General features: G+C 44.6%; 4 protein-coding genes across 4 annotated transcripts in view; all 4 read right to left on the reverse strand.

Annotated features, from left to right (window-relative positions):
- SEPMUDRAFT_111982 (uncharacterized protein) overlaps positions 1 to 317 on the reverse strand; it is a gene marked incomplete at both ends in the record, with an annotated part of 1,012 nt that extends 695 nt beyond the window's left edge. The window contains 2 exons of the mRNA XM_016900950.1: positions 64 to 185; positions 255 to 317. Coding sequence (XP_016756046.1) covers positions 64 to 185; positions 255 to 317 — 185 coding nt within the window. The remainder of the gene's footprint in view (positions 1 to 63; positions 186 to 254) is intronic.
- Positions 318 to 1,770: 1,453 nt separating this feature from the next.
- On the reverse strand, positions 1,771 to 3,175 carry SEPMUDRAFT_74517 (kinase-like protein; the record flags this gene model as incomplete). The annotated part of the gene is made up of 5 exons (XM_016910068.1): positions 1,771 to 1,976; positions 2,034 to 2,193; positions 2,252 to 2,550; positions 2,603 to 2,897; positions 2,945 to 3,175. The coding sequence occupies 5 exons, from the start codon at positions 3,173 to 3,175 to the stop codon at positions 1,771 to 1,773; spliced, it is 1,191 nt and encodes a 396-aa protein (XP_016756047.1).
- An 811-nt stretch (positions 3,176 to 3,986) lies between these two features.
- SEPMUDRAFT_152270 (short-chain alcohol dehydrogenase) lies at positions 3,987 to 4,966 on the reverse strand. The gene is made up of 2 exons (XM_016907345.1): positions 4,502 to 4,966; positions 3,987 to 4,429 (listed from the first exon to the last, which is right to left on the reverse strand). The coding sequence occupies exons 1-2, from the start codon at positions 4,844 to 4,846 to the stop codon at positions 4,079 to 4,081; spliced, it is 696 nt and encodes a 231-aa protein (XP_016756048.1). The 5' UTR covers positions 4,847 to 4,966; the 3' UTR covers positions 3,987 to 4,078.
- Positions 4,967 to 5,205: 239 nt separating this feature from the next.
- On the reverse strand, positions 5,206 to 6,215 carry SEPMUDRAFT_152271 (uncharacterized protein). Its single transcript, XM_016907346.1, has one exon. It carries the CDS (start codon positions 6,107 to 6,109, stop codon positions 5,588 to 5,590), a length of 522 nt encoding a protein of 173 aa, XP_016756049.1. The 5' UTR covers positions 6,110 to 6,215; the 3' UTR covers positions 5,206 to 5,587.
- Positions 6,216 to 11,936: the final 5,721 nt, after the last annotated feature.

An 11,936-nucleotide genomic window follows, 5' to 3' on the forward strand; every position in this document is an offset into this window, starting at 1 on the left:
CCTCCTTCTTCTCGGGTAGGCGTCTTCTTCTCGGGTAGGTAGGCGTCTTCTTCTCGGGCAGACGTCTTCTCGGGCAGGCCGTAGGCGTCTTCTTCTTCCTCCCGGGCTTCTTCTTCTTCTCGGGTAGGCCTCTTCTTCGGGTAGGCGTCTTCTTCGGGCAGGCGTCTTCTTCTTGTCCTTCTCTTCTGAATTTTAAAAAATATAAAAAAAGATAACGAAGTTTATACCTGTCTATACGTAGGTTGTCCTTAGACCCTCTCTTTGAAAAGCGTAGGAGTCCGGGTAGTAGTATCTCCGATCCGAAAGTTTGATGTCATTAGTATAGAACGACTTCCGAAGCGTAAAGAGAGAGCGTCTAAACGGAGATAGAGCTTACGCCTTGCTTAGGAAACTCTCGAGAGAGACGTAAAGAAAATTGCGCGTTAGTTTTATCGTTAGTAGCAGCTAAATTTCGAGGATTAACTTTATACTTATTAAAAGATATAAGACGCTAAGGTAGAGGCCTTAAAGTAGTAAGCAAAGGAGTAAGCTGCTCTAGATACTTAGCTACTTACTAAGAACTAAGGTAGTTTCTATCCTTAGTATATAGTAGCTTATAACTATAATCAATTAGTTAGAGCTTTCCTTATTATTCTAGTAATCCCTTTTTGATTAGTATATATAGTCGGTATATATAGTCGGCAGCTGTAATAAATATAGAATATATTCCTATCAAATTCTATACTCTAGGAATTAGGTAGTAGGTATATATCCCTTATTAATATTTCTTTCTACTATTTTGTAGGTATTTAACTCGTATTATATAATACCTATTGCAATACCTATTAGGTATACCTACTAGGTTTTTACCGTTAGGTTGTACCCCGCTTATAAGCTAGGTACCTAGCTTATTTGTAGGGTTAGGTATTTAAGTTAGGTTGTACCTAACCTATATCTAACCTAACCTATAACGAGGCCTACTCCGGTCCTATATTTAGGCTCTATTTATTACTATAATATTCTCTCTTCTATCGCTATCCTTAGGTAGACGATTAGATAGGCCCGACTTATAGTAGGTCGTAGCGTAGCTCTATAGTAAAAGAGATAGGATAGGTAGAGAACCGTTAGGATATAGAGATAGCTATAGGCAATAAAGAGAGTAGTATTAGAAGGTAAGGTATACTATAAGATAGCGATATTAATTATAGTAGAGTAGAATATATATCTCTCTATATTCTAATTATATCTATTCTATCTTCTATTATAAAAAGAAGAAAAGTACTCTATATAGCCTATTACTAGAAGTAGTATAGCCTATCTAGGCTGTCTAGCTCTTAGCTCTACTCTAATACCCTATATAAAAAAAACATATCTACTGCTTAATACTAGTAAGCTACTTAGTTTTAAAATCGACTAATAGTTTATAATCCGTTTGTATAACTTGTAGCTCCTTTTAATATAAGCGGCTATTCTCGACTAAGTATATAGTATAACTAGTAGTATAGATACCGTTCGTTTTTTATTATAGCTTACTAAAACATTAGCTAACCTATAGTATATTAACTGTTACAAAAGAGTAGAGGCTCTATTAAGGTATCCGTTCGGCCTCTAGGGCCTAACCGAATATTAAAATGTTTTGTACTAGAGTATTAAATTAAGGGCCGCTGTCCGTTATACCTCGGAGACCTAACCGAATATTAAAATACGATCGAACTTTAGGTATAATCTGTAGTTAGGCGGCGGGTAAAGTCTATATGTTCGCGCGCCGTAGTCGATACTACCAATTCCTATTCATAAAGGGGTAGGCTTAACCTGACTTATAAACTGACCTATGAAATCGTCTTCGAAAAGCTCTTCCGCCGATGGCCGTTCTTCTGGAAGCCATCTCAAGATTTTGCGTACGAGAGCGAGCAGCAATTCTCTGTCTTGGCCTTTCAAGCGTATCTCACGCGATTCTAGAGTCTGACTAGGGATGGCCGTCGCACCGATCCAAACACCTGGAGTCGTCAGCAAAGTCCAAAAAGATGCGTGACCTCTATTCAGCAAGATTTCACCTTCAGAATTCCACCATTTGCGACATTTCTCGCTCCGCTCCAAGAACTGCTTTGGCGGAGCTCCTATCAGAGAAACCATCTGAGCGAGGTGTAACTCATCATCAAGCTCGCCGTCTTTGAAGGGCTCGAAAAGATTGCCATCTTCCAGCAAGTTCCAGATCTATGTAGGTAGAGTACATCAGCGATCAGTTCGTTCCAAGGGTCATGTCGATTCGTACCATGACACCGACAGACCAAATGTCTATCTTCGAGTCCCATTGCATGCCAGCGATGACTTCTGGTGCTCGGAAAACTGCTGGCATCACATCGCCCGAGTGCTTTTGATCGGGCTCTCCTAAACGGGCAGCGCCAAAGTCCGTAATAACTGGCGGGTCAAAGGTCGTCGGCATAGCATAAGACAGATGGATGGTACGATCCATTAATACCTTGCGCGGCGATGGACTTTTGATCTCAGCGTGCTCAACTTTCGCTATTGTAGCGTCGTCGGCCCCGACCAAGATGTTGTTTGGCGACAAATCTAGCTTGCGTCTTAGCCAGAATACCTCAATCGCGTGGGCTCGAGAACAGACCGGTATGTACTACTCCTGCCTGGTGCATAAAGTCCAATCCAGTCAAGATCATAAGCAAGAACTTTTGCAGCAGAGTTTTGTCGAGAGACCTGTCCTCGAACAAATCTCGCAGGTTCGACAGACTCATGCCTAGGCACGGGAACACCAGACACTGGTGAACTCCGTACGGTCCCTTGGCCTCAAAATCTTCCAGAGCTATGCGCATATGCGATTTACCGGGATGCTCAGTATGTATAGACTTGAAGTGATTTGAGATTGCCACCTCTTGTGTCTGGCCTTCCCCACTGATGCAGATCTTGAGAGTGAGCAACTGGTCTTCTCTAGACGTTAGCGCAAAGATACCGAAAAGCGCCAGAACTCACTCAACTGGAGATCGCGGCATAGCCAAACGGTAGAAGCGGTGCCAAAGCCCAGCTTTGCGACGACTTGATATCTTGCTTGAAACACTTCTCCTAGCCTGACGGGATAGAAGTCGTTGGCTTGATACCCGACAAGTCTCTCTTCCTCAAATCTGGTATTCGTCGGGAGTAGACCAAAGCCTTTAGTCGGAAAAATGCGAGGTTGAACGGCCATCGTCCGCCGACTGAGTTGCGGGATTGGGTAAGAGTAATCCAAGCGCCGGAAGAAGGAAATCCTCCTGAAAGCCGGTGCAGCATTGAGAACATGTAGCATTGCCAGCATATTTGTTATCTGCCAGAGTCATCGAGTTCATGTATACATGGATCTGTGGAAGATGGTGACCCTGATGGGGGATGCATACCACCGGTTGGCGGCTCGGTTGCGGCTCGTCTCGTCGGACGTCCCTGGCTTTCTTTTCCGCTGCGGGAGTCTTCACACCAGACGTATCTGTGTTGCATACACACACCCGCAAGGGAAAGTGGCCCAACAAGCGCCGCGATGCTACGATCTCGAGGAGAGAACGCTTATACGCCATCCAGCGATATGGTCCGGACATGGGATGGGAGGGAAGGTCGTCACTCCTCTCGCTTTACGTGTCCCCGAGGTGGAAGAAGGTCACGATTAGGACGAGGGTATCGATATTTGGAGCGCTGGCTGCGTATTGAGTTTGGTTGAAAAAGACCATCTCTACGTCAACGCATCGATTGTGCAGACGGTGCCGCACTGAGCTCAATCTCCAGCTTGGCGTTTGCGGCAATGAGGCGAATACGTTGATGGGAGCAGTCGGAAGCTCTCGATCAAGTGGAACCAGTTGGAACCCCATTGCTTCTACATCAGGCGGATGGCGCGAGCAAGCATCAACAGCAACGTCCCGGCTTGAACGTATCGGATGCTATCAAAGGTACCAAGCAACACTTCGAACGAGTTGACCGCAGGGTAGGGATAGTCGGACACATGTCAGACTACGAGCGAGGTGGTCGTCTGCTTGAGAATGAGTGATATACTAGAAGAAAACTCAGTACAAAGGCTAGCACGTAGAGAGGACACAAAGCTAAAGCTTCCAGGTAGCCGAGCCAACTACTCATCAATTGCCTCTTCTCTCTCCCACTTGTCGCGTGGTTGTTTGTACAACTGCCACGCCTTGCCTGCGATGTTTTCCGGACTCAGGTTCTTGGCATCTGGAGATACTACGCCACCGACAGAAAGCAGAGCGACATGCACATCCTTTCCATATTGGTGATGCAGCGAGAGCACCAGCGCTCGCTGCGCCGATTTCACCATCGACAGGGAGACGAGCTCGTAGACGGGCTCCCTCCAGAGCTGGGTAGTGCTCGTCACGAAGAACGACGGCGCACGATCATCGCCATTGACCTCCTTGAGCTTGGGAATGGCCCAGAGAGCAGTCTCGTACAGCGCGAGATTGGTCAACTATATCATCACCTGAGATCAGCATGCCTCGTCGTCTCATCATCATCATCGAAGATGGGAGTAGAAACCCACCCGAAAGTCGCTCTCAATCGCCATAATATCCTCTTCAAGCGGCGGCTTACCCGCCACCCTCGCAGCATTGAACAAGACACATTCCAAACCACCAAAAGTTTCAATTTCTCCCAAAGTCTTCTTCAACGCATCCAAATCGGACATGTCGCAGGTCCACGTCTTGACCTGGCACGAGTAGCCTCGCTCCTGGATGGCATCATAGACTTTGTCCTGGTCCTCCTTGAGACGCTCGCTGTTGCGTGCGACTAGAGCGATGTGGGTGAAGCCTCGTACGGAAAATGTCTGCGCGATGGCGACTCCGATTCCGGGGCCGCTTCCTAGGACTACTAATGTCTTTCCAGGCATTTTGGTGATACGGGCTGGTTTTGTTTTCTGTTTTGTTGCTCTTGCTTTGGTTTTTCGTGTTTTTTTTTTTCTTGCTCTGTTCTTGTAGATTCTTGGAAGCCAAATTGCACGGGAAGCCTGGAAGAGTTGGAAGATATAAATGAGAAGACTGGAGATGGGGTGAGATCGGCCTTTAAAAACATGTACCTAACGACTTGCCACAGCTTGGAGAGCTTCTTGGAGTTTCGAACCGACGATGACGAAATCTGCATCTGTACCTAGGTGGAAGCTCTCGGCCGCAACAACATGAACACCCACCTCACACGATCATTTCCATCGACATCAGCACTGCCTCCCTCCAATGTATCCCGCCAGCAGCACTCGGCCATCGGCCCTAGACGACTCATAAACACCGCGACCCTCTCCACGCCTTGAAGCCCGTCTTCCACCAATCCACCTTGTCCGCTCACGATGCCTTCGACGAAAGAGAGGCTGGGCTCGGGCGGATACACTCGCTGGACACCACGTCAATGAGAGTAGCGGGAAGATTGTGAGATGGTCGGAAACGTCGACAGCGTCACGTGGCCGAGGCTGAAAAAACGTGTCTTGTCTACACTGTAGGAAATGGAAGAACGCAGGAATGAAGAGGCATGGTAATGCTATACACTCGCTCTCTTTCTTACTTGGGAGATTGGATCAACACGATCTGAACCGACCTCCGACTGACGGACTATGGCACGATCAAAAAAGTCTGCATCGCACTCAAATCATCCACTCCGTCTCCAACTTCTTGCCTCCAACTTCCAAAGGCGCTACAATGGGCTGGGCCATTGCCATCATCCTCACCTTCCCGCCGTTCGGCGAGACATTCTTCCACGAATGCATCGTGGCTCTCTGGACAATGGTGTCGCCCGCAGTCATCGTCCTCGTCTCCCCCGAGTCCAAGTGCAACTCGACAGTCCCTTCCAAGATGATGATGGTGTCCAAGGTCATGGTCCGATGCATTGGTGCTGTCGAATCGGGTGCCATGGTAATGATCATAGACAGAGTTCCCGTTTGAGAAAGCTGTCCAGGTGCCATCCCGGTGGTCCTGTCGATCTGATACTGCTCAATGTCTTTGTCGGTGGAGAGATTGGAAGGGAATGAGTAGGTGGTGTAGAGTATGTTGAGTCCCGCTACCTCGGGGTCTACCCCAGGCTGCATGGGGAGCGTATGATGCGGGGCAGACGCTGGGGAGAAGATGGCTTTGCCTTCGGCATTGTGAGTGGTGATGTAGTTGGACATGTTTTCTGATGTAGATGGTGCTCCGCGGGAGATGATGATGCTATGCCTTCAACTGACGAGTGTAGCAGTGGAACAATCATTCGCATCAGTCAAATGGTATGTGGGCTGATATTTATCCCTTCCTCTACTGCCTGGGATTATTCCAGTAAACATGCCACTATGCTGATGTCGTCGAAAATTGTACATTTCCGTGCCGTCACTATGAGTTGGGATAAAATCGAGAATCTGTTCATACATCATCATAACATGTCGCTGCACAAACCAGAGTACACAACCTTGGCCGTGTGTGATATCAGTAGTAGTAGTAGTAGTGGGGGAGGAGGTAGAATAATCACGCACGAGCACAAAACCAAGGCCCCCTACGACCAGAACCATCATCACGCCAACCGGTAGATAGCTTGTCAGGCAAGTGTCAAGGGACAGGACGATCTGAAAGGACGATTCGGAAATGACTAAGCACGTGTGGTGGGCTTCCGGATGACTAAGCACATATGAGTTACAGCGCAGCGTGTGAGTTATAGCTCGGCGCGGAGTAACGTAGTTCCGGTTGACCTTACTTGCTATACAGACTTTTCCTACGATACCTATAATACCTACAATACTGAATATCTTTACTTCGACGTACCGATACGTATATATATACCTCTCTAATTGCTTCTATATACTTATACTAATACTATACTACGAAAATTACTAGATTCGGCCTACAAATGTACGAGATACGGCTCTTAGCTTATAAGTACTATAACGAACTACAAAACAACGGCTATAAACGACCCGAACGGCCTAAATAATACTTTATTTGTTAACGACGACGACAATACTAATACGAGCTTCCGGCTGCTAGATCTATCTTTACTGTTTACTATACTACCGAGCGGCTTCCGCTATATTAAGATATTAGAAGAGCTATTCCCTAATCGACCTACTAATTAAAAGGAGGACAGTTACGATCTAGCGTAGAATAATACTAGTATACTTAATAAGTTACCTACGCCGGACGCGCCGGACGATCCGATTAGTCTATAGATATAGCCGTACTAAGGCAAGCGTACCTCTAATACTATTATAATCGACGATACTATAGTCGACGATAACGCCGGCAACGCCGGTAACGCTAGCGCTAAGTTATTGCTGCCTAAACACCCTGCCTTATAGTAGCAGCCGGAGCCGGCTACTATAGAAGTAACCGTCGACAAAGGATATAGCGGTAAGAAGGTTAAGTTTTACTTACTATCCGTCTTCTATATAGAACTACCGGCACTACGGCCCTATCCGACGTAGATTCCGTATTTACTACTTGCCGAGAGCCGTATACCGGCTGTCCGCGAGTTTATAGATACTATAGATCTATACTATTATAAGTATCTACGTACTAGCGAGATATTCCGAAATCCCGACTATTATAAGGCTAGGCTATAGGATTACGCGTTTAGTAAAGGGTTTGCGGTTGTCTGTATGTCTAGTAATATAAGCCGAGCTATATATAAGTATATTTACTATAGAACTACTACTAGAAACAATAACAGTTTCGACGATTATATAGGCGATAGCGACGACGAATCACTTAATCTACGCGTCCGTAACGCGAGGAATATACGATAGCGGGGGTACGGTTAGAACTGCCGACTAGGTTACGTACAAGTAAGGCAAGGTACGACAGTTAAATAGTAGTAGCTAACCGTTAATTCACTCGACTATATATACGAATTAGCGCTAAATCCGTCCGTTTACGCTGTCTACGAGATACGTATACCTAGCTTTAGTAAAGCCGTAGTATAGGCCGCGTAGTATCGACTTACGAACGAATTATATAGTACTATATACCGATAGCTCTCGCTTTACGAACTCCGACTTAATCGTAAGCGTTACTATAACCTAACTAAGAGTAATACGTTCTACGGCTCCGGCGACGCCGATACCGTTATTAACGTATTGCTTAGTATTCTCGTTACTCTCGGATTCGAGTACGAAGGCTATTAGTCGTTTACTACGGATCTATAGACTAGTAGTACTATATAGGTATTACTTAATAGGCCTCGTCATAGGTTGGGTTGGGTATAGGTTGGGTACAACCTAACTTAAATACCCAACCCTACAAATAAGCTAGGTACCCAGCTTATAAGCGGGGTATAACCTAACGGTAAAAACCTAGTAGATATACCCAATAGGTATTGCAATAGGTATTATATAATACGAGTTAAATACCTACAAAATAGTAGAAAGAAATATTAATAAGGGATATATACCTACTACCTGATTCCTAGAGCGTAGAATTTGATAGGAATATATTCTATGTTTATTGCAGCTGCCGACTATATATGCCGACCATATATACCAATCAAAAAGGGATTACTAGAATAATAAGGGAAGCTCTAACCAATTGATTATAGTTATGAGCTACTATATACTAAGGATAGAAACTACCTTAGTTCTTAGTAAGTAGCTAAGCATCTAGAGCAGCTTACTCCTTTGCTTGCTGCTTCAAGGCCTCTACCTTAGCGTCTTGTATCTTTTGATAAGCGCAAAGTTAATCCTCGAAATTCAGCCGCTGCTAACGATAAAACTGACGCGCAATTTTCTTTACGTCTCCCTCGAGAGTTTCCTAAGCAAGGCGTAAGCTATCTTCTAAACGCTCTTTCGCAATAGTAAGCGCGTAAGCTGCCGCTACTAGCTTATTAGCATAGGCTTCTAGCCTCTGCTTAAGAGTTTGCTTATTATCGCTAGAATCATTATCTAGCTCTTCTTAATTATAACTAGCTTAAAAGTCTCGACCTTAGATATCTTAATCTCAGACATCTTGATCTTGCTTATCTTGTTCCTACTTATCTTCATCCTGCTTATTATCGTCCTGCTTATTATCTAGGAGTAGCGGAGTATTATCCTAAGCTATTAAATTAGTATATTATAATTAATAATAAAAGAGTAACTTACTAAGAGTTGCCTGCTGAGCAGTAGTATCCTCGCTATTATTGTTTTCTATAGTCGGATTCTGAGTAGCGTCTAGTATATCCTCGTCAGAATCGTCTTTAACGATTCGTCGAGGCTGCTTAGTTAGGAGAGGCTTACATTTTGGCGTAGCCTTTGCTTTCAGCGCCTTAGTAGCCTTGTTCTTCTTTGGCTCTATATAGATGAAATTGGGATTAATAGGACTAGAATTGTAAGGGCAGACTACGAAATCGTTAGGCCAAATACCCTACTTCTTGAGAAGCGAGCGAAGACACTCTATATCTTTGCCTTAGAGTATAACGCGCTTAGCGTAGATAGCTAAAAGGTTGGCCGCTAGAGGAGGTAAGTAAGTAAGTAAGTAATTAGAAAGAATAAGAAATAGGAAGACTTATAGGTAAAGATTCTTACTAAGAGAGACTCAGTATATTCTTGAAGAACGCTAAGAGCGCTTGCTTGAATGCGAAGAGGTATATAAGCCTAATCTATAACGAGCTCCTTAATAAGTCTAGCAAATAGGGTTTTCTTAATATAGAGCAGGCTCTCCTTCTAGCACTTCCTGATCTCTTTGAGAGCTAATGCTTTGAGAAAGTTAGTACCGACTACAAATGCCGACTACAAATGCCGACTACAAATCTGGATTCTAGAATTACTTACTACCTAGGGCATATCTGTATCCCTTCTTAATACGAGTGCCTAGAAGCTTTTTACTACCTATACGCGAAGGAAGTCCCTTTCTACTAGTACGAGGAGTCTTGCGTACGATCGATTGTTTGCGCTTCTACGCAATCGACATTGCTAAGGCTATTGTAGTAGATTAGTACGCTAGTGTAGTATAGTAGCGGTAGTGTAGTGTAGTATAGTAGTGTAGTGTAGTGTAGCGGAGGTAGTATAGTATAGTGTAGTATAGTAGAGGTAGTAAGGAGAGAGAGAAAGGAAGGGGGCAATGTTAATATAGTAAGTTAGGTTTTTTCTAAAGTAGAGAGTAACTTTGTATTGTTGGGAGACAACCGCTCGGCCAATTAGAGGCTACGGATTGTTTGCTGCCTAAGTAATAACATATACGCACTTTATACGAGATCCAAATAAGGTTTGCGTACGTAATCTTCAATTGCCGGGAGTAACCGGCAGGCACGGTTAGCAGGTACGGTCGGTAGGTACGGTCGGCAGGTACGGTCGGCAGGTACGGTCGGTAGGTACGGTCGGCAGGTACGGTTAGTAGGTACGGTCGGCAGGTACGGTCGGTATAGGTAGTAAATATTATCGGAAAGTCTTCTCGGTAGGAGTCCTAATCCTTCCCCTAAGACATAGTTAGCAGACATAGTCGGCAGATATGGTCGGCAGATATGGTCGGCAGATTCCTAAAAGCTTAAAAGTCATCTTTTCCGTTATTTTCCCCTAGGAAGCGCTTCCGAATCTATCGACAAAGTACTATATCCTTTTGCTGTAACGTTACTCGTTTCGCATATATTGCAAGTATATTAGAGACTTCGAACTCAAGTATAAGAAACGCTTCCGTCGCTTCCTATAGACAGAGGAGGGCCTCTGCTTAGAACCGGTATATACTACTCGAAGATTTACTTACGATATCTATAGTAACTTCCCGACAGATCCTCTAGAATAGTAGTCGACGTATTAACAGCTCGGTCGTCTTCTAGTATCTCCTAATCTCGCGAAGAGTAGCTATACTAGGCTTTGTTCGTCGCTTAGTTCTCGCTTTGGGTGCCTTTCGTATTATAGGCTTCTTCTACGGCCGTTGACTCCCTATCGGCCTCTTATTCCCTAGATAGGACTTTTTCGCGACTAGTTTCGTACGTCCCCGCCTCCTTTCGGCGAGGCTTTTACTTAGTCTAGGAGAGGCTGTCGGTTGAGGTAGTTGTCGTATACGCCGCCTAATCGGTATATCCGAATCTTCGCTAGTCTCCGGACTATAGATTACTAGACCTGTACCTTGATTTGCTTGCCTTTCTTCCTTCTCTCCGCTATAATTAGGATTATAGATTACTCCTATAGTACCTTGAGTTGCCTGCTTGTCCTCCTTCTCTCCGCTATAATTAGGATCGTAGATTACTTTTGCGGTACCCTAAGTTCCCTGCTTTTCTTTCCCCTTTCCGAGATAGGATATCTTTTCGAGCGGCTCTATTCGTTCCTCCTATGTCCTATCTAACCACTTCTGAGTCCTTATATCAGTTCCGCTATCAAAAGCAGCCTTCGGAAGCCCTCTAGGTCTCGATTGTTCGTCCTATAGTAAATCGAGTCTATAGTCGAGTTGGTCGTCGTTATCCCTAGGGAGGGAGGCAGAGACGTAGGTAGAGAGGGAAACAGTATCTATATTAGGCATTTTAAGAGCTTTGAGTATGTCTCGGTAGATTAACAAAGTTAACGATAGAGAAGAAAAGAGAGAAGGAAAATACGGGGGGTATAAGGAAAACCCGGAGTTTGCTAAGGCGCTTATCTCGAGAGTATATCGGATCTCGCGGGAAGGTAATTAGTAATCTATACAGGGATTCTATATATATCCTAAGGCCGCTAGTAGGATATACGACTTATACGCCGACTACGTCTGCCGAATACGTTCTTCTATAGCTGTAGGACCTATTGTTTTCTCTAGGGCGTATATATAATTTAGACGCGTTTTTACATATAGGTCCTAGATATCTATACTTGATATATATATCGTTTTAATATAGATATCTATATACTATATATATATATATATAACCCCTGCTAGCAGTTATCCTAGTAGTAGCGAACGAACGGATAACAACTTATATTCGAAATTAATAACGCCTAGGGAGGGCGACTTACGTATAGTTCTTATACTTATTATCTAGAATAACGTCGGCGGTACAGTAGTGCGGTAGAGTGTTAGTTAGTCCGG

This window comes from Sphaerulina musiva, assembly GCF_000320565.1.
Source record: "Sphaerulina musiva SO2202 unplaced genomic scaffold SEPMUscaffold_13, whole genome shotgun sequence".
Classification (NCBI taxonomy): Eukaryota; Fungi; Ascomycota; class Dothideomycetes; order Mycosphaerellales; family Mycosphaerellaceae; genus Sphaerulina; species Sphaerulina musiva.

Bases quoted from the DNA above. Each gene is read 5' to 3' on its own strand.
- SEPMUDRAFT_152270 (XM_016907345.1), bottom strand. From the start codon at position 4,846: ATGCCTGGAAAGACATTAGTAGTCCTAGGAAGCGGCCCCGGAATCGGA. The intron at 4,430-4,501 runs GTGGGTTTCTAC...GTGATGATATAG, and splicing joins CGATTGAGAGCGACTTTCGG to TTGACCAATCTCGCGCTGTA.
- SEPMUDRAFT_152271 (XM_016907346.1), bottom strand. From the start codon at position 6,109: ATGTCCAACTACATCACCACTCACAATGCCGAAGGCAAAGCCATCTTC.